Here is a 26,905-nt window from a genome sequence, read left to right as displayed (position 1 = left end):
ATCTCTGGGAAACATCCTCAACATTTCAAAGTTACTTCTGGGGAACATCTGCAGGCTAGGCAATTGTGAATAAAACCTGTGTCCTTCATGGTGGTAGTAGTCATGTGCCCTGAAACAGTCTATTACATCTGGCATAAATAATGAATGTTTTTATAATCTAGACTAAGTTTCAAGCTTCACAGGACCTGGTGGTGTTTGTTTTTTTTTTCTTTTCTGCATTTGTCTTTTCAATTTCTCATTCTCTGTGGCCAAAAGAAGTTGTCCTAAAACCTGAAGCCTGGGCTTGGCAAACCCAAAAATTAGAAAGCTGTAGCTGTAAACTTGAAGTGCTTCCTGGAATGAAATATGCGCCTTCCAAAGGTGAAGGCAACGTGAATCCTCCCAGAGGTCATGAGAGCCCCTTCCATCACTGATGGAGAGAGCTGGGACATGGTCATCTGCCTACGCTCACCTCAAAAGAAGAGAAGGGTGATCAACACCACCGTCAGCTGGAAGATAAGAAGTGGTTCTAGCATTACTTCCCTTGCCTCGCTTTGCTCACCCCGCATAGTTTGCTATGTAACGGTATGAGAGATTTCAGTGTAGAAGAGTTTAAACTGTGGCGAATGATGACTTAGTGGTTCTGTTAGAGGGCTTTTGGCAAACAGACCATTTTGTTGTCCGTCTGGAAGAATAAAGGCTCATGATGAGAGCTACAGCTCTTATGTCTCTGAGTGGTGGGTTTACAAATCCCAGAGTCACCAAGTAATTTGAAAGGGAAGGGACCACGGGAGGTCTCTGGTCCCACCTCCTGCTCAAAGCAGGTCACTGCCAAGCAGGCTGCTGGGCACGGGGCTCCATCAGGATTACACTGAGTGGCTGCTCCCCCTTCTTCCCCCCGCTTCCAGCACTGTCCTTTCTGCTTTATCGCAAAGCTCGGAAAGCAAAGAGGGGGAAGCGTGTGTCCCTTTGTCATGCAGCCCCTCTGACCAGACTCCCAAATATCCTGGGTGAAGTTCTGGGAGAGGTGTCCCACCACGCGGTGTGGCTGGGCTGCTCCAGTAGCTTCCGTGCCTTCAGCACGTCCTGCTGTGCCAAACACGGCGCTGCCTCCGGCTGGCCTCTGCCCAACCGGGCAGCCTTGCACAGAGCTGGCCCTGACCCACCGAAGCGCTTTCGCCTGTGCGCCCTGGTCAGACTGTGCACAGTAGCTCTCTGCGTCCTCTGCTTTTACAGGTGGCAACCTCAGCTCTATTTTTAAAGCAAGTTTTTGAAGGAAAGGAGTACCAGGAAATTTGGCTTCTCCTCTGTTCCCTCGAGCTCTCAGCACAGCATTTTCTCGGGTGTTTGGCTTGAAAAAAATATGTAAGTAGCCCTACTTAAAGTTCAGGGTACACATAAGTCCTTTGTTGACTTAAAGTGAACAGCAGCAAAGCAGCTGAAAACAGTGACCCGAGTCACAAGAAGGAGGCAGAAAAACAGCTACTGAAGTCTCCTGCTCAGAATCCCACCCTGGGACACAGCTCCCGAGCACCTGGAGATTTTCCAGCTCGTGTCCTGAAATGCTTCCTTTATGTAGAAACCAGCGATCACACTTCAATGTCTGAATTGAATCACCTTCCCCCTTGCTTCCAAGTAATTCTAGCAGTTGGTAAAACATTCTCTTGCCTGCAAAAATGAGCAGTTGCAAGGGGAAATGTAAATTACAGCTTCATTTAATTCTGTAGGCTGGTTTCCAAATTAACTGGATTTCTCCGCAGTCCAGAAAGTCCCTGTATATAATCATAAATAGCCTATCTGTTATAAAGCAGTAAGGCATCAGTAATAGTTATATCTTAATTAAGCTCTAGGAAAGAGCATTTGCAGACTGTTATAAGCCAAGCAAGTCTCTCTTTGCTGCATCTAAGCATGCATTACCTACAGATGCCAGTATGATGGGTACCTCGTAAATAGAAATGAATGGTAAACTTTGTCCCTCGTTATTGTTACCTCCAAATTAAAACATTAACAAAAAAACGTGCAGAGTTCAGGCTTCCCTGGTTAACTGCAGGTGCATAGTGCTAATACTCATTTGCCTACCTTAACTATAATGTTGATTTTTATCTTAATTGGCTTTATTCAGTTCATTTGCCCTGGGGGATGAATTTGGCTTCATGTCATTATTCTCTTTCATTGAAACAATTGCATACCAGAGTGCAAACAAAGTACGTGTGCTCTTATTTAAGACGGTGCGACTGCTTTTCTGTTCACATTATTTGCAGTATGAAATAAACTGATTTTTTTTTCTCTTTTGGCGAGGCGGCGAACCTCATCCCACGACCTACAAATGAGCAGGGTTTTTTACATTTTTTTTTTTTTCCCACCTAAGGAGTTAACGGTGATTTTGGCGTGGTTGCTCTTTCCCCCGCTCCCCAGGCAGTGATGAGATTGTCCAGCAGGTGGCTGGCATTCCCCGGCGCTCGCCGGCGGCTCCCCCGGAATTACCGCAATCATTTAAGCAAGCCTGCTCTCATCATGGGAAGCAGGGGAAGAATTGACGTCCAGAAGATCCTGCCTATAGGATCCGAGCCGTCAGCGGAGCCCTGCTTTTTCCTCACTTTAAATCCAGCTGGCGAGTGCAGGTGCTGAAAGCTGGGAGGGGTTGGCAATGCAGCGTGACAGCAACTACCAAAAGTTCTTGCTTTTTGTCATTCCCTTGTTTCGGACTCGGCTCTGCTCGGCAGACCTGAAGCTGGGAATTTAACAAGCCTCAATTTTGAAAATGCCTCCTGCTTACTGGTCTTCGAATTTGACAAATGGCCTTCCAGAGCTGAGGAATACCTAACAGCAAGGCAAGTCAATGAGGAAAAGGCAAGTTTCAGGATTCAAACTATGCTAAAAGATGTTCTCCTTTCACCTTATGGAAACAGTACTGTTAAGCAATGTGCAGTTGCTTTTTGGCTTGTTTATTTTCAAGATGTGCCACAAAGTGATATGACTTTCACAAAGTGATATGACTTTTAAACTCTTCTGACTGTTTAAAGCCGGCAAGGAGCAGCAAAACTAAAGCAAGAAATTTTATTTGAGGATTTTCAAAGAAGAAGGTTGTCTTCTGAGAAGAGCAAAGTAGGACAATGGCATCTGGAGAGTGCCTTCTGCTAGACCTAGAAACAGATAGCGTCATTCTCTACAACATCTCTGTCAACCAGAGTGCAAACCTCTCCCTCCTCGGTGATGACTGGTTCTACCCAGCGTTCCTCTACGCCATCCCCACCATCTACGGGATCATCATTTTGATAGGCCTTATTGGCAATATCACTTTGATTAAGATCTTCTGTACTGTGAAATCCATGAGAAATGTCCCTAATTTGTTCATCTCCAGTTTGGCTCTGGGAGACCTGCTGCTTTTAGTGACTTGCGTGCCCGTGGATGCCAGCAGGTACCTTGCTGACGAATGGCTGTTCGGCAGAACTGGATGCAAACTTATTCCCTTCATACAGCTCACTTCTGTAGGGGTGTCAGTCTTTACTCTCACTGCTCTCTCGGCTGACAGGTAAGCTGGCTGCTGTAGCCTTGAAAAGAAGTCTGCATCATTACGACTCCATGAAGTGCATTATTATGAATGCATATTTTCAGGTAACAAGTATAATTTTAACCTAATGAGAGAAAAAGAACAACTCCAGTTAATTTCTGGTGGTTATGAGCACACAACTTGAGGAGGATGCAGACTGAACACAGGATACTTTTTCTAGGCTAAACTAAATGTTTGTGCAGTTTAGCTAATAGTCTAGCTTAATTAAAAGAAAAGCAAGAGCAGATCAAGCTAAAGACGAGGGAGAGAAAATACCATTAATGACGCTCTGTTAAAAGATAGCATGTTCATATTTGCCAAAAAGATAATTGATCCATATTTCATGAAGTGTGAAGGCATTGGAGCAGCAATTTAAAGTGCAGTTAGAATCAATTCTTTCTAGTGGCTTGCTTCCTTAAGGCTAATTACATGTGAGGCAATATTTCGTGAAATATGTTCCAAATAATCAAATGAAGATGCCTGAAGCCAGGCATCTCAGTTTGCTATAGCCAGTATATTTCCCTTGATTAAACCATTTGCCCCTTATCCAGTCAAAACTGATCTGTGCTGTGGGTTCAGAAACTTTATCTTCCAATAATGTTTGGTAAAAATAACATGTAATAGCTATGCTATTTTAGAATATGCGAAAACAAATTTGACTTTAACAAATGGTATGCTTCTAATAAGCCAGCTCTATTTTAGATTTCTGTGAGGCTTTGGAAAACTGTCTCAGAGCATTCAGATTTAAATTCAAAAGACACTTTAATTTGAATGTTATTTGGAAGAATGAAGCCTACCTTTCTGGAAAGGTTTTATGTATTTTTTTTAGACTGTTGGCTTTTACAGAAACTCCTATGTACGTCAGAGTTGCCAGGATATTTTGTTTCTAATTTGGATGCTTCAGAAAGAGATTAAGGAATACATTGTCACCATGCATTGTCACCAAGTTATAAAATCTCACAGAAGTACTAAGATTTCCAATGAGAAAAATTATTTCAGTTTTCTTTTGCTCAAAAAAGACCTGGGCATTGCATTTCTTGGTCACAAAGAAGTGAAACTAGGTTTGCTTTAGGTAGTCCCTTGCGTGCCACTCCGTGTCTCTCCTCCTAACCTCCTACTTTAAAACATCAGACTATTTTTGTTCAGTTTTCAAGGTAGTTCATACACATTTCAATATACAGTATGTGGTCTCAATGAAAGCAGGTTACTCCATAGTGTTTCAGACACAGAACGGTCAATATGTTTATTAACTCCTCCATGTTGGCGTACGTATAAAAATAGCACTGTCTGCCCCAATAGCAGATGACAAACAGGCCTATGTGTAGACAAAATTCTTCAAGCAATTTGCTCTAAAAGCGTTGGAAAAATAGGAGAAGTGCGCACATCCTCTAATAAAGGACCACCTACACTTTTCAATCCTGAGTTTCATGTGGTGGCTGGACCCCCCTGCAACTATATTTTATGTGTCCCACCATATTTCCTATATTTTATATAGGAAAATAATAAGTATTTCTCCAGGAAACTCATCTTTCCAAAGCTGTAATGTAAGTTGCTTTAAAGAGTGTCAGGAAAAGAAAAATGCCTCAAAGAAGATTATGTTAGAGAGATTTGTTGCTATCTGATCACGTGCCACATAAAGTAAACATTGCAAATGCTTTTACTGAGCAGCACATCAATAGCATTTTTTGCCTGAAGTGAGTGAACAGAACGGAAAACAGCAGCTGTGGCAAGCTTGGGGTTTGGTGACTAAATTCTCAACTTCAGCTTTATCTGGATCCTGTTAACCATAGTGCTGCACTGGTAATTGAATGTTGCCACACTTTTCAATGCCACTTGGCTATAAGGGAGACAGGCGTGCCTGTGGGAGAAGACTTTATGTTCCCATTTCTAAGGGTTCATTTTACCCTCTTAGAAGAGGGTAAAATGCATCTGTTGTCCACTGCAGAAGGAGATAATAATAAAACTTCTACTTTTATTGGATCTATGAATCTTAAATGCTGTGCATTGAACCACAAATGGGCCTTATCTATTACGTTTACTCAGGTTTCTGTTTTGTTATATTACCAACAGTGCTGGGATAATTTTGTTGCAAAATAATACAGTCTATATTTTGTCAGCTCATAGCCTGTTAGTCTATCTTTATTTTCTTAAAACTGTCACCCTGAACTCTAGGACCCATTATTAATCATGTCAGGTTCATTAGGAAAACAAACTTAAAAGGTACAGGGAAAACTTCCAAGGTGAGAGTTGACAGTGACCAGCATGGTGATGCCTGCCTGGGTCTGTGAAGGGACTGGCAGCCCAATACCCTGCTGTGGCCCCTGGGGCAGGGAGATACTGAGCCTGGCACCTGGAGTGGTTTCAGACAACCATTTCCAAGGTCAGATGTGGCACTGCACAAAGGATGAGCGACAGCTCAGCCCTGCAGGTAAACACCTGCAGAAGACAGGGGCATGGTGGTTAGAGCAGGGTAACACGAGGACTCAGGAGTCCAGCAGGTGATGCTGCTCAGGCACAGCTCATCTCACTTGGCTTTGCCTGTCTGAGGTGAGGAGCTACTCCAGGATAGTCAGCAAGGTGTCCCCTAGTCCATGGAGAGAGATGCTTCCAGAGGAGACAGGATAAATCACTGTGTCAAGGATACCTATCTCCCTTCTTGGGTGTAGAGGAAGCCTTGCTGTTTAGCACAGACTAGATGCCTATATTTGAGATGGCTAACGTTCAGTGATGTGAACCCTACCTGAGATGCTCACATGAGGCATGTGAATGTCCCTGTTCTCATGAATCAAAGCCATGGACCAGGGGAAAGAAAAACCTCCTAAACCATCTGCTGTGAATAACATCACACAGCACTGCTGCCAAGGAAAGGGAGGCTTGTCAGTGGACCTTTTGTCTATAATTCATCTTCTGCAAAAAATAATAATAAAAAACCCAGAGTTCCAGTGTCCTTCCATTGTCAAAAGCAAGTGGGAACAACTGCTGCCATTACTGAAGGTATTGTGGTGATGCCTAGAGAGACCTGGCATCTTTGGGATCAGAAATCTGCTGTGTAAAGAAAAGCCTTGGAGTGATACAACAGGGTCATTTCCAAAAAGGTGGCCATCAAAACATGAGATGAAAGGCAGTGGGTAGGTGTGATGGGCAGATACAGTACATGAGAGAGCAGTGAAACACGTATGCTACAAGTTACAGCGATAGTACAAATCATCTCGTAGAATCATAGATATCTCAAGTTGGAAGGGACCCATAAGGATCATCAAGTCCAACTCCCTGCTCCTTGCAGGACTGCCTAAAAGTAAACCATATGACTAAGAGTGTCATCCAGACGCTCTTTGAACTCTGACAGGCTTGGTGGCGTGACCACTTCCTGGGGGAGCCTGTTCCAGAGACCGACCACCCTCTCAGTGAAGAACCTTTTCCTAATGTCCAGTCTGACCTTCCCCTGATGCAGCTTCATTCCATTTCCTCGTGTCCTATCTCTGGTCACCAGAGAGAGGAGATCGGCACCAACCCCTCCACTGCCCTCCTTGAGGAAGCTGTAGACTGCGATGAGGTCGCCCCTCAGCCGTCTCTTCTCCAAGCTGAGCAAGCCAAGTGACCTCAGCCACTCCTTGGCTGCTTTGGATCACCTTCTGGAGTGGCCTAGTTTTAATAGATTTTTGCACAGCCCACATCATGGGCACAAGAGTGCACCTTCCTGAGGAACACTTCTATTCTTTCCATTTCCACTTTCCCATGTGTTAGACAGGGTTAATAACACCAGATCTATCATCTTCTGGTGACTGCAAATGCTCAGCTAAGTGCCAATCTCCATCACAGAGTACCTAAAGCTGCTCAGTGGCTTGACCTGTCAAGACCTAGTGGCTGTTCAGAGGACTGACTGCTCACTTGCAAACTGTTCTCAAGGAGAAACAGAGGGACAAACTGCTGATCTCAGCTTTTCCTGCGGTGGGAGCCTCCCAGCCTGCAAGGTGCTCTGCGTGCATATGGATGCAGACGAGCATACCTGCACAGGCTTGGTTGGGTAGGGTACAGCCAAAGGATCCCCAGGTACTTAGGTTGGCTCTGTATACAATCATGAGATCGCATCAGGCTAAAGTTAAATTATTTGAGAGAGTGGGCGAGAAAGGGCAAAAAAGAGTTAACAATATTAGAAATGGATTTTCTGTGGGACTGCTCCACTGGCTGCAGGGAGCTTGCATCTGTCTAGCTGCATTTGCAGGAGCCGTGGGAGCTGTCGGTGAGACCTGTTTTCTTGTGAGCTTGGCAAATTTGCAGAGAAGCCAGGAGAGGGTTAAGGCCTGTGGTGTGCTTACAGCCACCCTCCATGAGTGATAAGGCACCAGGGCTGAGTATACAAGAGCAAGGAAACAAGCAGTCCATGCGTGTGTATGCGTGTTTGTGTGTTTTAGAAGGACTGTAAATGAGGTTGGCAGGGGAAGGACATCTGTCTGCCCTGCTGCTCTGCTCTGTCGAGGCAGCGGATTTCTTCAGCTCATCCCACCAAGGAGGGAGTTTGGGTTTGCCCGCTCGCCTGCCCTCCTCCTCCTTGGTGCAAGGGGAAGGGGTATAGAGGCGCCTGTGACAGCAGTCCCACCTGGGCCACTAGCCCAGGCAGAAAAGCCAAGGCTGGCCCAGCAACTGACAGGAAATTAAGGAAAATCTTTGCGCAGTAAGAAGAAAAGCAGCCCATTTAATTGCCCTTGTCATGGGAGATGTCTTTATTTAATTGACTGTTTCTCCCATGACTGACAGGGTTTATACATTTGCATTTGAATTACCCAAGCTGTCAAGCACTGATCATACTTCCCCACTGTTTTGCTGACATTGTAAAAAATCGAAATGCCCTGGTGCTCATGCAGTGAAACCTTCCTAAAGTAATGCTGTTTTTACAAGCACATAGCAGAGTAAGTGCAAAGAGTAATTAGAGTTTACAAGCAGCATCTTTACTTTAAGCACCTTGGATTATCTGGATTTTAGTGCTGGAAAACTGCAGCAATGCCTGCCAGCCAGAGCTGTCTGCTGGCCTGTGGCGGAAGGGAATGACGGTGTAGTGAGACACATGGGGTGACATTATGCGTGAGGTTAGGTGGCTTACTTTGGTAAGACCAGCTGCAGACAGCAGGAATTGCAGTCGTGTGGGAGACCTGAAATGAGGACGTTAGCTTTGGAAATGTTGACCTCAGTGCTTGGATGCAGGGATGGATGCTGGGATGCTGCCGTGCTTCCAGCTACTCTCGGTCCCTTGGAGTGGGTCACAGCCACAACTTTTGATGTTCCTCTGAACTCATAGGACAGTTTGTTTATCTAAGAAATAAAAAACTCTCTCCCCAAAAAACAGTGGCGGAAGGAAAGAAACAAATCCAGAATTTCTAGAAAGATACTTTTAAATATGCAAAAATCTGTGTCTAGTGGACTCATCTCATCTGTGATTTGGATGTGTGCAGCCCCTACTATTACTATTACGTACAATATCAGAGGAGGAGTAATATCTACATGTCAGTTCATTTGTTTTATTTTACAGTCACTGGATTATGTCTCACAAGAGGATTAAGGGAAGTGTTCCACCTTAAAATATAGCTATGGAAAGCCAAACCAGATTTCCATTGGGTTGATTTACAGAGTGACACTTTTTTTTTAATACTATCAGCTGTAAAGTCTCAGGTCCATAGTGGTTATGATTTTATTCCAGGCAGTCTAGTCACAGCATTCATGAAATCTCTTCAGGTCACTAAGGCACTATTTTGGGGCAATTTACTTGTGCTGTAATTTACTGTGCAGCCTCAGAAAGGTTTTGAGAAGGTGGTGGAGAAAGCCACTCTCTGTACTACCAAGACAGCCTCTAATCCGGTCAATGTGAGTCGGCAGAATGATCCCCCCTGCGTACATTTTTGATCCACTAACGTGATCTCAACCAGAACATTGGTCCTTCCAAGCCAGGGAAGAAAACTGGAGGGGCTTCGGACCCCAGTCCAAAGCCTTCCCTCCCACCAAAGCACTGGGCATCCCCTTCTCGACCCTTGCCGCTGGCATGGTGTCCCTGCCACTGCTCTTTCTGTGCTGATGGCACAGGGTACGTGCAGAGAGAGATACACGTATCTCTTTCAGCCAATCTACAGAGTCTTAGATCCTGTGTTGCTGGCCACTGTGTCAATATAATATAAACACTCATAACACCCCTGGGTTTAGCGCTCATTTCCTCAGCCCCTGCACCAAGAGAAACAGATCAAACAGCACAAACTTTCTCAATATCTTGATTAGCCAGAGCAGATGGCCAAAACACAACAGATGCACTTCTATAACCAGGAACATTAGAGCTCCCATTTATATCAGTGGGACCGGTGTGCAAACCCAAGGTTAGAGTCAGTGCTAATGTGCTGGAGAGTGTCAATATTTAAGCCATCAAAAGGAAGAAAAGTTGGATTACTTATTGTTTACATTTCAGTAAAACCTAAAAACCCCAATCAGTTGTCATGGTCTCACAGTACGAGGTGCTGTACACACCGTTAATAAGGAGAGCGACTGGCCACGGAGAATTTGCCAGCTGAGTGTCCGACTGAACGCAGTGGGCTGGGACGTCAGCATCGCTGCAGGGAGACAAGCCCATGGTGGTCCCATCGGCTCAGGCATTAGTACCTGGCATTCAGATCTGGACAACAGCCTAGCTGAAAAGAGTAGAAGGGACTTGAGCTGAAAAAGGAGAAGCCTGTACTGTACGTGCAGTGAAATATCCCGTAGCTGCTTTGCTCACAGACAGCCCTTGCAATAACCTGTTTTCTTTTTATTTTTGGAAAGACACTCCAGTGCTAGCCCTGCTGAGTCCCCTCACCTTGTTTCTCACCAGTTCTGCACACACGTGCCCACCTCACCCCATACCATGTAAGACACCAGGAGCCATGAGATCCTGTCCAAGCTCCTGCCCGTAGCAGACTCTTCAGTTCGCACCCACGCCTCCTGCTGCATATGACCTCAGGTGGAGCAGGGGATTTTGGTGTCCAGAAGACCAGCCTGTGCCCTGGGGCAGAAACCGAGGGTGATGCCTGGGCCCCTCGCAGTGGGGAGGCACCAAAAGGCAGCAAGCCAATTGCTCTGCTGTAGACAAAGGCAGAAAGCTGGAGTCCCTTGCAGGAAAATCCCCTCCTGACACCAGGCTTGTGACCAGTTTAACCAGAGTGCAGAATACTGTGGAGCACCAAAGGGAGAGGTGTTGCCAGAGCTCTGCCCATCCTGTCCTTTCCTGCCCTCCAGCTATGGCCAGTCTCTGCAGCTCCATGGGAAGGCGGAACGGAAAACAGTACCACGACACCCTGAGAGGAAAAGCTGTTTCTTCACACCTGCAGACAGCCCTGAAGCATGAGATTTAGTCATGGGCGGTCGAATGACCTGGGAGAGCCAGAGATGCAGATGCTGGGCCAGCACCGTCTGCACTAGCCATCCAGTTCAGCAGCTTTTCTTGCCCTCACCTGTGTGCAGAGGCTGCTGAATACCTCATAGCATTTGGATTAAAACAGAACTTTTCAGTGATACCAGGCAACTTTCTGAGTATTCAGACTAAAGGTGCACATATCACCCTGTCCCCCTCATGTCTCTGGCATCCTGTTATCCTCGCTGCTTAGAAATTATGTCATATTTCAAATCGAAATTCATCTGACCTCTAAGCACTGCATAATAATCTAACTAATAAGCACAACTGAAAGGCTGAGAGAGCTGGGGTTAATCCGCCTGGAGGAAAGAAGGCTCCGAGAAGACCTTATTGCAGCCTTTCAATACTTAAAGGGGATTATAAGAAAGTTGGAGAGAGACTTTTTACCAGGGCCTGTAGTGACAGGACAAGGGGCAACAGTTTTAAACAGAAAGAAGGTAGGTTTATATTGGACATAAAGAAGAAATTTTTTATGATGAGGGTGGTGAGACACTGGAACAGGTTGCCCAGAGGTGTTGCGGATGTCCCATCATTGGAATGTTCAAGGTGAGGTTGGATGGGGCTTTGAGCAACCTGATCTAGTGAAAGATGTCTCTGCCCACGGCAGGGGGGTTGGACCAGATGGTCTTTAAAGGTCCCCTCCAACCCAAACCATTCTGTGATTCTATGATAACAGCAGTCAATGATAGCGCTAGACTGTTCAGCCCCAACATGCAGCTGAAAGGTCATATGGCGGTGATGATCTCTTATGACACCTATGTTTAGTGAAGCCACAGAAAGGACTTAAGCGTCATATAACTGACTTAGCTTTATACTAGCTAGCTCAGGTACTGATTACACTAAAGCCATGACACGGTGAGAATGACACAGGATATCTCATTTTGTCAGGTGCAGAACAGACACTCCAATGTCTTCTCTTGGTCTCCTCTTTCCTTGAAAGATCCCCAATTTTTTGGCATAATCTGCTCACTTGGGTCCTAGATATACTATTTTACACCTGGCTGAGTTAAAGTGGCTTCTGTTTATTCATTGGGATAAACATTTATCCCAATGACTCTCCAATATTTTTACAGTCTGGTCTGCCACTGTGTCATCTGCAAACTTTCCCAGCAAAGGTTTTATAGGCTGCTCAAGGCAGCTGATATATGCAATAAATAACATTGCAGCTAGAGCAGGTTCGCAGGCCCCAGGCTAGAAATGGCTCCACACACTGCTACCTTTTTACCAGCATGTTTGAGGAACTGCTGGGGAGGCCGTGGGGCTTGGGGTCCCCATCTAGCATAGCTCCACCTCCCAGGCCAGGACTGCTAATTTTAACCCTTGTCGCATGGGAGAAGGGCTGGGATTCCATAGGCATGGATAGGGGAGGGAGGACCACGCATGCCCTGCCACACGCATATGCATATATCTAGATGCACAGTCACCCATGCCAATGTGCCCATGCAGGCTGCGTCTCCTGTGTACACCAGCATGGCCCACACCCTTTTTACATCACCTACAATGTTGTGACAAAATTAAAAAAAAATACTAAATCTGCCGTGCATTAAACAAGACAGATTATATTCATTATCATCTGTTAGTAGGATTAACCTCTCCATTATTCTGTCTACAACTGGCCTTGGGCAACCCAAATACTTGCAGTTTTCTTGGTCACACCTTCGAGCTTTCTGAACTTCACAACTTTGGAATCACTTCTTGGGAATTTCTCCACTTTTTCAAGATTTGTAAAAAAATTAACACTGGTTATTCCTCTGCTGGTTCCTTTAATATTCCTAGGTGTAAATTACTCAGGTCTTCTGGTGTGGAAGTGTTTTGTGTTAGCAGATGTTGGCTCACATCATCTTTAATAGAGCTGACGAGTTTTCTGCTACATCTATAGCACTGCACACATGGTATAGATACCTCCTCCAAATCTGGTAAAGACAAATATCTAGTCATTGCTTTTCACCTTATCTCATCATTGTTCGTATCTTCATCATTTACGTGTATGCCTGACTTACTGATTTTTTTGTTCCTGATGTATTTAAAAATGCACGTTTGTCTGTTACACAGCAACCTTTGATATTTTGTTGGCTCCTCCAGCTTATCTTATCAGTCACCGACATTTTTAAACTCCGATATTTGCTGTCATTTACTTTTGCTTTTCTTCCACCTGTTGTGTACTGTTTTTTTAATTACTTCTTTGAGGTTTTAGCATGACTCCTCATTTTCTCTTATTCAGGCCAGCTTTTTGCCCTGCACAGTTTTTTCAGGGCAAGGTGGGGGAGACAGGGGAGGAGGCTGGGGGTCAGCTTCTAATGTATCGTTAGCATGCCTCTTTTACATTTATGTTCCCAGTCAGTTGATCTGACATCTGCTTTTAACTTCAGGAAACCTGCTTCCCTAAAGTTCCATAGAGATATATATATAGCTTTTCATTCTCTTTCCACAAAATTAAGATAAGCACCCCATGGCTGCTATAGCTTAAGGAACTGCTAATTTTTAGGTCAGTGATGAACTCTTCTTTCTCTGTCAGAACAAGGTACAATATTGATTTATTGCACATCACAGGCAGGACTTTTTGGGTTGAGAAACTGCCATTTTTAGAAACTTCAATGAATTTCTATAACTGGCTCTGAGAGATATCCAGCAATTATGCCACGTGTTTAGGTTACCCAGTGATGCTGTTTTTATGCACCAAAGGTGGTGCTTTAGGACAAATTAGGTGGTGCAAAGGAGAAATTAGGCTGATTCTGTAGTGAGATGGGGGGTCCGTGTCTGAAGTCCCAGCTTTAGTTGCCCTGGTAAGAGTTCAATCCGCAGGCACACCGAGCACCTGGTCCCACACCATTGACAACCCTGGTGACTTGGGCTGAGACAGCAAAAGCTTGGATGGAAAGCGTCATCAGGGCTTGCTCCTTCCCGTGCCCTGTGGCCCGGGTGCCAGCACCTTCCCTCCCAGCTCAGCTCCAGACACACACCACATTGCAACCCTGGCACTGGCAAGCTGCCCCACCAGGACGTGATCCGGCACCATGTAGTGTGAGCATGGCACATCCCTCTGCCCGCACTGGGCGCAGAGCACACAGAAAGGTGCGCAGTGATTAGCTGGTGCTGAGGTACTGGGGCATTGGCTTTGTGGGTGAACTCACTAGTTTTGGAATTAAAAGGATGTTTTTAAATGAATGGGTCCCCATCCTCCTTCAGACAGCAGGTCTCATGTCCAATTGCAAGGACTGTGACAAACTGTGAGGCTGGCCCCACTGAAATCTTTGACTTGGGATCAGGGTTTCAATCAGAGACTTGGCTGAAGATCACCTACAGGAAATAAATACCCAGGGTGCAAAGGGGGTCTTTCTAGTAAGGAAAGCATCATCCATGGAATTCCCACTGTTCCCTGCAGTAACCTTTACATGAATTTTTTCCATATGTATAGTTATTTTCTGAAATACTTTATGCTCTAGATGGTCATGGTTAGGAATAGCACAGTCACTACCAAATGGTTACTACTTAAGCTCTCCTTCCCTAATGTGTAGAGCAGTTCAATGGTCTCTAAAACACTCTGTCTCAATTTCGACCTTAGTCATTCCTGGACTGAAATTCCCATTCATCTAGATTCCAGGATGATGTAGCAGTATGCAGGTATACAGACTGAAATTTGAACACATGCTTCAAAAAGTGACAACTATGCCACTTCCATCAATGCCTCCTTTTTCTTTCCATTTAAATGTTAATTAATAAAAAGAGAGAGAAAGTAGGCAGTGCCTGCCAATGTATGTAAGACTAGCCCATTAGAGATGTCTTTGTGTCCATATGCAATTTACTAAACTAAAGATTTTAATAGCAGATGTTCACCCAAGAATCAGGCATAATAATGATAATCTTAACTAAGTATGCAGAAAGCAGATAGACCCGGAATAGACTGTCTGAGTGTGTTGATGGGTTAGACAGTGTAGCAATTTTGTGGATTTATTGAATTATTTCTCTTCAGAGCTATAAATATTCATAACATTCATGGTGGAAACAATAAAGAAAGTTTAGGGCATTGCGTTTCTCATCATTTTCTTCTTAGTAAGACTTTTTCTTTACTTTCCAAGGGGAGCTTCATACTCAACAAGGCTATCCATGCTTAATTTATGCAGTCTTTGCACAGCATCAGCTTTTTCTCTGTTACTTGAGGCTTGCTGCATGGTAATTGAACCAGTCCTTCATATTATGTGGGCAAAACAATAATGTGATACTAGTAGAACATAATTACAAAATTTTAATGGGAAGATTTTTGTTCACTCTCTTCATGGGCCAAGACCAAATCAATGTGCACACATTAAGCTTATAAATGGGAACAGATGACTGGGGATCAGAGGAACTGTGAATTGCACATCTTTTCTCCCTCTTTCAGTTACAGGTGGGAACAGAAGAAATATGGGGACGTGCTGACTGAGAGGCAGTTCTTTCATCGTTACAATAGGAAGTGGTTGCAATTTCAGGAGCTCATTTTCTAGAGCTGGGAAGGACTCGGCGTTTTCACTTCACATTAATTTACATGACTATTTTGTAAGACATCAGTCCATTCCAACTAATCCCTGCTTTTTTATTTAAGTTTTGGTTTGCATTAGCCCAACATCTCAAAATAGACCTCAGTTTAAACAGGTTTGAACAGATTTTAAAGCATTTGTGTTTTTAAACCATTATATAAATTCAGGAGTGGGGCCCAGCATCTTTTTATGTAAACAGTGTAGGGCATAGTGATGGATGATACTATTTAGGGGAAACTTTCCTTGACTCTAAAGTACTCCTTCAAATTCATTTTGGAGGGGCAGTGTCCCATTTCCCTGTAGGAAGGATGGGGAGGATTTTTTTTCTCTTCATATATTTCTTGCAAGCGTGAAGTTCCGCTGCAGGAAGATAGGAATGCTTGGAAGGACTGTGATAAAAAAGGGCAGTACTCTGTGGCAGAGCCTATTTATTTCAGCCATTTTCTCTTGCTACACTCCTACTGCTGAAAAAAGTAAGGGAGAAAGAGTTTTGAAAGCAACTTAGTGCCTCTTACTGAGTTGAATTCAACAGATGAGAGTGATGTAGTGGCCAGCACATAGTTGTATACAATCCTTGCTGTCATATTCGGTCACCAGGAACATCCCCAACAGCCACCTACCTGTGTCAGCAGCTGCCTTCGCTGCTGCGAGGGAGGGATGTTTCTTTCCCATTGCCACTGGCAGCAACTGCAATTATTACAGAGAACACAAATTATTTTGGCTGAAATTAAGATCTACTGATGTACCACTTGTAAAGACCCTGCAGAAGGTGGTATTTCCCAGCTTTAAAAAGCCTGTCTCTTTTTTCACACCCCATACCCACCAGATATACAATAAGGGCTGTAGTATGGGCCATCTATATTAGCTTTAATTGCTGACGTAAGGGAACGGGGAAAGGCATTAATACAAAGCAATCATGAAAGAGGAAAGCAAGCTAAGGCTGCCTGCAGCGCCAGCTTCCCCACACAGCATAAGGTTACCTCCCTAAAAAAACCAAAAACCAGACAGTGAGACGTATGGAGCTAAATTAATTTAAAATCCAAAGGAAATGTCTGATTTTCCTCCCATGCTTTAGTTGTTTTAATTTAATTTTTGTGGCTGTTGTAGCAGGCACAAGTAAGTGGATGAAGGTGACAGGAAAAAAACGAGCGATGCACTGGAGCTGCTGCCTTAGGGATAAGGTCCTTTCTTCGCCATTGTGAGAGCAAAATTGCAACCCTTCATATCTCTATGCTTAGGAACATATAGGCAATATGGCTTTGAAGGCAAAATCTGTTTATACTTCAGCTCGTGGGTATTTTCTTGGCTCAGCTGAGGAACACAAAGATGGCTAAAATATTGTGCACCAGCAGAGAAGCTGCATCTAGGAAACTTCGTCATCCATTTTGGGGCCTTATTTTGATCTGTGTCTTTGGAGAGTATATCTGTAACTGTCTTTTTCATGATAAAGTTACTTCTGTGTTTATATTTGAATTTGCGGCCTTGAGACTAAGTATACGGTATTAACCAATGTTTGCATAGTCAAAGTTTTAGAGTACATTAGGTGGTGTTATTGCTAGTTACATTATTATTAACACAAGGATAATGACACAGTTTTGCAGTTTCCCTGGCATATTAACCTCAGTGAGAAAGTATTTACCACAGAAAAACCTCGTGTGTGTCACATTTTAGCGGTTTATGGTCATTTCAGTAGTTTCAATTGTGAGAAACAATTATTCAATGAGCACAATAGAGATCCTAAGAGAGAAATAAAAGACGTTTTCCAGGATTCAATGGAGAGGCACACACTCTGTGGGCTCCTAGCAATCCCCAATGAATTTTGGGGATTAGGTTAAGAAGTGATAATGCATTATATGTTATTGAATTCTGGCATTCTGAGTTGAAGCAACCCTCTCACCAGGCTCCTCTTGGAGGCCTGGAGACTGACCTGGAGAAGAGGGACGGCACCGGAACCACCATGGCTGGTGGAGGGGAGGATTGCCCTAAGCGTTGAATCCTCACGGTGCCTCATGAACTGTGATTTATGTTCATCACACTTAAGATAGCTCCATGTGTAATTTCTTTGTGCGGGCTTCTTTGAACGAGACTGCGACACACAGAGATGACCGGCATCCATCCTGGCCAGAAGGTCATTGGTAGCTGCTGTGCACGAGGCAGGTTGCTGCTGCTTCGCAAGCGCAGTGGGAACAAAGAAGTTCAAAGGCTGAGCAGTAGTAAAGGTCAGCGTCTCTTTCATACTCCCTATCAGACCGGCAACCCAGTCATTTTCATCTGAGGCGTTTGACAAGTGGGGAGAGATTGGAATTGACACAAGTTCTTGACTGTATCATTTTTTATTCCACTGAATCTTCAGAAGGCATATTTTTCTTTTTAAGTTTTGGCCTTTGTTGTAAGACATGAATCATACCTCTGATTTTTAATCTTTTTCAAAAATTTCTTTAAAAGAGGGTCGGGAAAGGAGTTCAGCTGAAAAAAAGTGATATCAAACAATAATTAGAGACTGAATGTGAGAGCAAGCAGAGGTGACAAACCCAGGGCCATGTCTGGATTTACAGCAGACAAGCTGAGCACGCAATGTGACACATACTCTCGGAGCCCATGTTACTGCATGGGTTGAAAATAATGCTGTCGTAAGACCTCTGCATCAAGGCTCACTTGATCAGCCACCTTGGTCCATGGCTCTACTGAGGTATATAGGCATATTCATCAACGTCCCCTTCAAAGTGGATTGGATTATTCAAATGTTGGATGTTAAATATGGGAATGTTGCGTGTCTCAGGCTAACTCATTGAAAAAGGAGTTGCAGAGGACAAAGCTGTGGAAAGTTTGAAATAATATTTGACACACAAGCTGGAAATACAGGTGCTGAAAAACAGGGCCAGCTGCTACTCAAATCCAGTCTACCTCGCTGAAGTTCTTCAGAAATGTCAGATAAATTATAAAATCCAGGGTTGACCCTATCAGGAAAGTGGTGTGGAAAAGTAAAGGAGTGAAGGAGTTTCTGAGCCCCACTCAGAAACCAACCAGGAGGTGCAGCTTTTTCACTCCCTGAGCACCGACCACAGGCACATCTTCCAGTGGTCTCCCAGCCCAAGCCCCAGCCCGGGGGTCCGACTGCTCATGCGTGCCCCCCCGTACCCTTACACAGAGCAGCCCCTGCAGCCGCTGTCCAGAACCCAAGCTGGCGTGGGAGAATAGAGCTGCTGAGACGCAAGCTGAGGGGAGACCCATCAACACATTGGCAAGGTGACTGGAAGTGGAGACTCCCACCAGGTCGATACTGATCAATTGAGCATTAATACTCAGAGGACAACATAGATTACTGAAGATTTCTGAATAAGTTAGCCCACCATCAAAGAAGTCATGCAGATAGTCAGCAAAATAATTTGATTCAATTGTCAGGCTCTTAAGAAAACATCTACCCGTGTTCCCACATGTGAGAACTTACATTTTCAAAACCTATTTTCTAGCTTCGTTTTTTTTGTTTTATCTTTTTCTGCTTTCAACCTCATGATTTGGGTCTACACTGAGCTCCTTGCAAGCAAACCATCTCTCAGATCTCCTTTTATATCTACTGTAGCAGGCTTTAAAAAATAAACTAAATGCCTCATAATCAGTGCCAGCATTCCTAGCCATTTCTAGTTATGTTCTTTCAAAATTATATTGTTTGGAATGCCATCTCTGATTAAAATGTACTAATAACTTGAAACTGATTTATTTTCTGACTCTCCCTACTCTATTAATGTTAATAAAAATAAAACAGAATCTCTCTTTCTCTGTATTCTTCAATTCATTCATGTTGCTGGAAATTAATCTCTCAGCTGGCTATATTATGTAAGAAAATCCCTGAAATAATTATGCTAACATGCCATGTTGATAAGCATACAATAAGCACCTGCTGAAATACCTTTGAATTAACTAAATTTATGAATACCTTCATATGTAATTAATGTCCTTTTGCATTTATCTTCCCTAGGGTTTACTGAAGATGTTCAGTTAGCTAGTGTTTCTGTCAATAATCTATAACTGGTGAATCAGACTATAAATTGAGCTATTTCAGCTACATTGTTTTAGTAATCTGCCTAGCTCTTCCCTTTTATTACTGCAATAGTCGTAACATCGTATTTAAGTGCTGTGATTTTCTTCACCTGAGATGATGATCTTGCACTGAAAGATTGTGCTTTGTAGTATGACACCACTTAATCCCCAGCCTCAGAATGCAAGTTAAAAAAGTGCTAAGCAAGCCTGAAAATTACTGTGTCTGGCTGCTGCAGCTGTGTAGGGGGAATAAAGAGGAGCTGGAGAGCTTGGAGAGTAAGTGGTTAAACAGAACACTATTGAGCAAGGTGTTTGCAGTCCATTAAACATCATCTACATAAGATACCTGTGGGATTGTATGAAGAAACATCTGGAAATGATGAGATGTCCAGATACAGTCTTTGTAAAAATAAATATAAATAAATGTAAGTGTAAATATGTATGCACTTATGTATACATGTATATACATGCATATGTATAAAATATATGCATATAAATATATGTGTATGTATATAAAATACACACAGATGTACACACATATACACATACGTACGTACAAAGAAGGAAAGGGTAGGTATGCTGAACAGGGTATGCTGAACAGGTATGCTTATAACTAGAAGCTGAATGTGTGCTTATCCTGCAAATAAGGCAATTACCCAGTTAAAACAGTGCAGGACTGATAAAGTCCTCTCTGAAGTGCTGAGCTGTAGGATAACACAGGCTACAGTATGTAGGGAATCAATCGTGTACATGAAGTGTCCCTGGTTTGGGCTGCCAGGCGGATAGACCCTGCTGCGTGCTCCCTGGTCTCAGGCAGGGCGTTATTCTTGCTACCTCTGCTCCTGCCCCAGTGGCAATTTGGCTGGCTGAAAGAGCCGGGATCCTGGTAGGAGATTAGAAACGGACCCTGCGGCAGCCACATGGGAATGGGGGATGTACCCTGCCATGCCAAAAGTGGGCTGGGACAGCCTAGGACCCAGGCACCCACCAATCCCCAGGGAGATGATAGTGACCAAGGGACTAAATGGCCATGGGCAGTGTGAGGTAGATCCTGGAAAAAACATCCAACAGATTGTAATTGTTATGATAATGACCCTAAATAATAACTTATGAAACCTGTAGATATTCCTTCCTAATTATCTTTTTTTCTTCTACTGTCTTCCTTATACACATATGTGAACTGTGATTTACTTGGAGTGTACACTCCTGCCAGAGCAGGGCTCCAGCAGATACGAAGCTCTTCTGTTTTCTGGTCCTCTCATTACCCACATCAGGTTCAAATAAGTTTGCTTCTTTCATTTTCTTAGATTCTAAAGTACAATTTTCTGAAAGGCTGAAATCATGAAAGTAAAAAATGCAAATCAAAAAAAGTCTTCTACCTATCTAGCATAGCAAGCAATAGTATTTTTTTTTCTTCAAGAAAGTCCGTTAGCAGCTCTGGCTACTTAGCTTGGGTGCATTGAGTTATGGACAACTCTTAATTGCCAGCTACACCACCAAACAGCAATTAAAACGGGCAACATGCTCTTTGTAGCTTGAGAAAACATAAGATTTGGCTTGCAGGAGGCCAGCGTACTCACAGCTCAAAATGAAATGTGTGGCAAAATCTCAATCCAGCTTCCTTCAACACTGTTCTGTGAAGGGGTGTAAAATGCTGTATGCTTTTGAAGAGAAATCTATGATTGCACTTCCTATCTTAATGCTATTTGGACGCATATATATTAATGGCAGGCAGCACCGTGCTTTGTTGGGTCAATTACAAATTAAATGAACTCAGAATCAGTACACATGAAACTGAATGGACTCATGACAGGTGGCTCTGGTTTAAAATGAGAAATCTATTGAAAACATCAAAATTTAAAACACCAGAAAAAAAATCACGTTCTTGAGTAAAGAAGGATTTTGTTTGCGTTTTTTTTCTAAATGGAAGGGATGAGCAAGAATACAATGCCTGAGTGTTGAGGTCAATAATAATTTCTTTCTGGTTTTCTTTTTTTAGGTATAAAGCTATAGTAAGGCCAATGGAGATCCAAGCATCCCATGCACTGATGAAGATTTGTGTGAGAGCTGCTATAATCTGGATTGTATCCATGTTGCTCGCCATCCCTGAAGCAGTGTTTTCAGATCTGCACCCTTTCCATGACAAAGGGACTAATAAAACCTTCGTCAGCTGTGCTCCTTACCCGCATTCTGATGGGCTGCATCCCAAAATTCACTCAATGGCATCATTTCTGATCTTTTATATCATTCCTCTATCTGTCATTTCAGTATATTATTATTTCATTGCTAAGAATTTGATCCAGAGCGCTTACAATATCCCCGTGGAAGGAAACGTGCACGTGAGGAAACAGGTAGAGACTTGACTTTCTTAAAAAATCCACATTCTCCATGAATCTGGGAGTAAAGAGTGCACATTCAGGGAAATATACTCTGGGTCAGACTGCATCTGTTGTGCTAATTTTAATAGATTAGGTGGGCTAAAATAATTTAAATGGATGAAACAAACCATGGCACAGCGCTAAACAGTTAAAGCATCTTCTCATGTTTCTAAGTTCAGAGACTTTGGCAGGGTGGTTACCATGGCAAACACAGCAGGAAACCCATGCCAAAGCCTGGGAAGATATTGACTAGGATGCAGATAAAGAGGCAGAGCTGCGGACGGTGTTTGGAGATTGAAGCTGAGGAGTGACACAGCAGAAAATCAAAACTTCTCAAAGTTGCTTTGTCAGAGAGAGGACCTTGGATAACGCCTTGCTCCTTGAAGCGGTCCCTCTTCACACAGAGGGAAATGCTGGCTCTGTAATTTGGTCCTCAGGACTGAAAAGCAAATGGGAGACAGCAATGGGGGAGTGGAGGTGGGGGAAGCCCTTTCTGCAAGGGCCCCCAGGGCCAGGAGCACCGGTCGGTCAGGGCAGGAGGTGCATGGCTGCTCTGCAAGAGCAGCGATGCCTCCTGCACTCACCACGGCTCCAGCTCTTGTCTGCTGGTGCTGTGCCATGTTGAGAAACAAGGACAGGCTAGAGAGGGACTGGGGAAGTGGGCACAGGGTGCCCAGGAAGGAGGACAGAGCAGGACAGTGTGGGGTCCTCCAGATGTGCTGAAGTTACTTGCCTTGTGGATGGTGTGATCTTTGCAGTGTGGAATCTCAGGAGAAGAGGAGAGTCCTGGCTTCTTCCCTTAAACCCTCTGGTCATTATAATTGTCCTTCTAAAAATGCCTCTTTTTCTAGGGTCTCTGGAGGGGAGTGGTGTTGGACAGAGTAACCTGTCCACCTGTTCTTTGCCCTCTAATAAGCCAGACTGGTCAAGCTTCTTCTGGTCCAATAGCTGATAGCCTCACGTTTCACCTGAAGGCAGTCTTTGATGTATATAAGCAGGCCATTTGCTCCGGAATAATGCAGTCTTTTAACCTTCCCTTTGTACCCTTGAAAGCAGAGTTACTTCTGTTACTGTCACTCATGAGGGGGGTTTTTTATAAAACTCCCCAAATTGTCCCACCGCAGAGCTCACGGTTGGGCTGGCTCAGCTGGGACCCATGTATTTCAAGTGAGTTTCATGCTCTAGTTGAAAATGTGTGGCTGAAAACGTGTGAGTCCTGAACCAAGTGAGGGGATTTAGCCAGGATTTGGCCAGCCTAACTCCAGCCTTTCAACTGGAGACTGTTTCCTCTTGACTGCTCCTGTTGTAAGCAACTGGAGAGAAAAAGACTCATCTCCAGGGGGAGATCCAAATCCTGCATGAGCAACTAGGTATTTCCGGTCACTGCTTAAATTTGAATGCATCCAAGCCTTAGGTTGTCCAAGTAAGAAAGCAACAGCAGGGTAACTTGTTTCTAAACAACTTATTTACCTTGACATATTTACCTTATTCACCTTACCTCTTCCTTTCAACTGAGGTGTGCTTCAACCTAAGCTGAACTGACACAAGCCATTCTTCAGCTGAACAAATGTCCATATAATTGCACCCAGCTGACATCTGCACCTTAGGCTGACCTAATGCAATCATTTCACGTAGCCTTCAGGTGCTAAGGTGAAACAGCAGGGCTGGAAAGCTGTGTTTTCTGCCTGTTAAAAGATGTGCGATTGCTGAAATCCTTATTCTTTTCCCCTTCTGAATGTGCGTAAATCTTTCTCCCCTGAAGGCCATTTTTCTGCTGATTCGATGACTGGTTTGATTAGTGACAATAAAGTGAGTAGTAAAAGCAGCCCTTTCCCCCTTTGGTTTTGGGGAGAGAACTCTAAAGAAAGCAAAAGGCCAGGCTGCAGTCTAGCACCGTCAGTCCATCATTCCCGTCCTGCAGTGCATTCAGGAGCTATAGGTCTCCGTCTGAGATAACTGGTATCGATTTTTTTATTGCGTTGCTTCCTTTCTTTATAGTGCAGATGTGGCCTCAATAGCCCTATATCAAATTAAGGATACATTTAAAAAGAATATATGGTTTAGCCAAGGAGAGCCCTTTCTCAAAGGATTTAATTTTCAGCCTGCTCTCTGGAGACATTATCATCTGGTACATGTCAATCCTTCCTAAGCTCAATGGCTGATTTTCAGTCGGTGCCGTTAAAGGGCACAAAATAAAGTCAAAATGGGCTTGTCACGTCTCTCCAGCCTACTTCCTGCGTGCAGCTCTCCTGAGAAAAGATCAGCCTGTGTGAGCTGCTCAGTTTCAATTTACCGGTGCAGCTCGGAAGAGGAGCGAGGATGGGGAAGCATCCCCGGAGCCTGGCCAGGCACCACGGCCGCACCAGGGCAGGAGCAAGGGCAGCAGGGCCGGGGCAAGTTTCAGGCCATTCAGGTCATACTCAGATACAGGGAGCGGGTGGCAACAAATTCCCTAGGAGTGCCTGGGAAGAGGTGCAGGAATTACCAGAGAGGAGAACATTATGAAGCCCTGAAAAGTCAGTGGTGTTACACTTCCTGTGCCTGCAAACTTCTGTCTGTGCAACCTCTCGCAGGGAGCAGGGTATTTCAGCAGGTCTTTCTGGGCAACTCTGTCTGTCCTCTCCATTTGGGCGACCTCCATCATGGCTCGTGTCTCCGTTAGGAAGAAATGTATTTTTCAGTGGCACTGTTGTCTTAGTGTGCGGCACTGGTGGACAAAAGACAAGGTACGGTTTACCTGAGCTCCCCTTGGTTAAGCACTACCTTTGAGTTGACTCCAAGCCTGTACACGTAAGTAAAACAAAAGTATGGTTTGTCTGCATGAAGGTTATACCGTGTGCTAGCTGACATTGTAAAAGCACCTTTCCCTGACAAAGCTCAAATTATGCTAAGAGAGGTGGTCATCCACCTATTCACCACCTCCGTCTGCCTTCTCCTCGTGGTCCCAGCTCTTTCAGATGAATGGTCCACCTCACCACTACCTCGGTGTTTCTCTAAGTACAGAATTTCCTCTCTTGGTTTCTCCGGCTCCTTCAGCCTCTGAGTGCTGCACTTGGTCTCTAAGGGCCATGAGCTGTTGGCAGCACTTCTGTGTACATATACCACATGGCTCCAAGGCAGAAAGTCCTGCCTCTGGGCTCTGTGAAATATCCCAGACCACTACCCCATAATTAATAATGATAATAATAGTAATAATAATAAGTTAATATATATAAATTACATAATATATATTATGTGTGGATAATTAATGCAGGTGTCCGCACTTTGGTTGCCTGAGCTGGGATTTTACAAAGGGACAAGCCAGTGGAGTTTTATCTCTAAACAGGAAAGGGAAGACTACTTCCTTAGGTAATAAATTTTCAGAATTATTTGTTTTTAGGGGAAAGGGATTGAGGAGAGACAAGGAGGGTTCTTGACTCTGTGTTCACCTGAGGTCCAGGTTTCCCTGCTCTGGCTGTGCCACCTGTCATGCGCTAGCCCCAAAGCTGCAGCACCGGGAAAAATAGTTAGCTACTGGTCTGAGCTAGGAATAGCTGCTAATCTGCATTTCTCTTTCTTCTTCCAGATTGAATCCCGTAAGCGCCTGGCCAGGACAGTATTGGTCTTTGTGTGCCTCTTTGCCTTCTGCTGGCTTCCCACTCACATCATCTATTTATACCGGTCCTACCACTACTCAGAGGTGGACACCTCAGTGCTGCATTTCATTGCCAGCATCTGTGCTCGGATCCTGGCATTCACTAACTCTTGTGTCAACCCGTTTGCTCTCTACTTGCTCAGCAAGAGCTTTCGGAAACAGTTCAACAACCAGCTGTTCTGCTGCAGAGCTCGCCTCCTCATCCGGTCTCAGAGCATGGCCAGGAGCACCACACGAATGACCTCCCTCAAGAGCACCAACCATTCCCTGGCCACCTTCAGCCTTATCAATGGCAACCATGTCTGCCATGAAGGCTATGTCTAAAGGGCACAGTCAGGGACTGCCGCATCACATACCTAGCGCGGCTGCTTGGTGAGCAGGGGATGATGGAGATGGTGAGTAGCGCACGCATGCACACACGCACGCACACACACATGCACAGGTACGTGCGAGGAAATCTGATGTGCTCAGAAAACTCAGAGGAGCTTGAAGCACCCAACATTTCATCCTGGATTGAGGTATGTCTGGAGCAGCAGATCGTTGAGCACCAGCCCATAGGAGCCCCCTGGGAAGTGCTGCATTGCTTCAAGAACCGCTGCTTTTACTGAGAGCAAAGTGAGCATCTTAAGATCAAATCTAGTTTGGCTCTGCAGGTTCTTCATCACTTTCTGCTCAATCCTGAACTCGGACAGACTTACAGCAGTGACAATGACCATACCAGGTGCACAAAATTTGTCAGAACAGTTGCATCCAGCAGTTCATGGTACAATATATTTTGACACCAAAATAAATCCATTTAAATAAGTTAAATACTTTTACAAAGGAGTTCAGTGTAGGTCATTTACAGACTTTTCAAGCGTTTATTAATGTTCTGAGTACAGTATTAATTCATAGTATAAAAGATCAAGAGTTTACTGGGGCGTGTCGGTGGCCCCATCTGAAATGAGCAGTATCTTGCACCACATCAATGTGAAAGCAGTAACGTGAATAAATGTGAGTTGGAATATGTTTACAGTTTTCAAATGTGTAAGCTTTTGCCATGTTGTGGAGGAGACAGCAGGGCATTTTCCAAGCATTACTATTTTGCTCTTCCTGTCTTCAAGGTGTGAGATAGTGAATGTTCCATCACCTAAGGGGTACCACAAAATTTTAGTTGGGTTTGGCTAAGGGCAGGCAATTAACAGAAAATGAAGCACAGCTATTTTTCATGCAGTAGTGCTTTGTAAAACACCCTAGTTTTTTCAGTAAAAGCTATCAGCAATGCAAGGTCTGATCTCCAACCCACAGGTTTTTTCCTTCTATCTTCACAGAAATCTGTGGAGACAGAGTGCCAAAACTGGCTAACAGATTGGGGAATCAGGTCTTCTGTAATGTTCACTCCAGAGCAGT

At 44.2% G+C, this 26,905-nt stretch overlaps 1 protein-coding gene across 1 annotated transcript; it reads left to right on the top strand.

Moving 5' to 3' along the window:
• Window positions 1-3,092: 3,092 nt before the first annotated feature.
• On the top strand, window positions 3,093-25,840 carry GRPR (gastrin releasing peptide receptor). The gene is made up of 3 exons (XM_072852756.1): window positions 3,093-3,511; window positions 21,504-21,855; window positions 25,448-25,840. The coding sequence occupies exons 1-3, from the start codon at window positions 3,093-3,095 to the stop codon at window positions 25,838-25,840; spliced, it is 1,164 nt and encodes a 387-aa protein (XP_072708857.1).
• The last annotated feature ends 1,065 nt before the right edge of the window (window positions 25,841-26,905 follow it).

Source organism: Ciconia boyciana, chromosome 1 (genome assembly GCF_034638445.1).
Source record: "Ciconia boyciana chromosome 1, ASM3463844v1, whole genome shotgun sequence".
Classification (NCBI taxonomy): domain Eukaryota; kingdom Metazoa; phylum Chordata; class Aves; order Ciconiiformes; family Ciconiidae; genus Ciconia; species Ciconia boyciana.
Note: the sequence above shows the minus strand (reverse complement) of the source record. Positions and strands in the feature narration are given on the sequence as shown.

Excerpts from the sequence above, each read along its gene's own strand:
- GRPR (XM_072852756.1), top strand. The coding sequence starts at position 3,093 with ATGGCATCTGGAGAGTGCCTTCTGCTAGACCTAGAAACAGATAGCGTC. Across the intron at positions 3,512-21,503 it reads ACTGCTCTCTCGGCTGACAG|GTATAAAGCTATAGTAAGGC; the intron begins GTAAGCTGGCTG and ends TTCTTTTTTTAG. Across the intron at positions 21,856-25,447 it reads ACGTGCACGTGAGGAAACAG|ATTGAATCCCGTAAGCGCCT; the intron begins GTAGAGACTTGA and ends TTCTTCTTCCAG.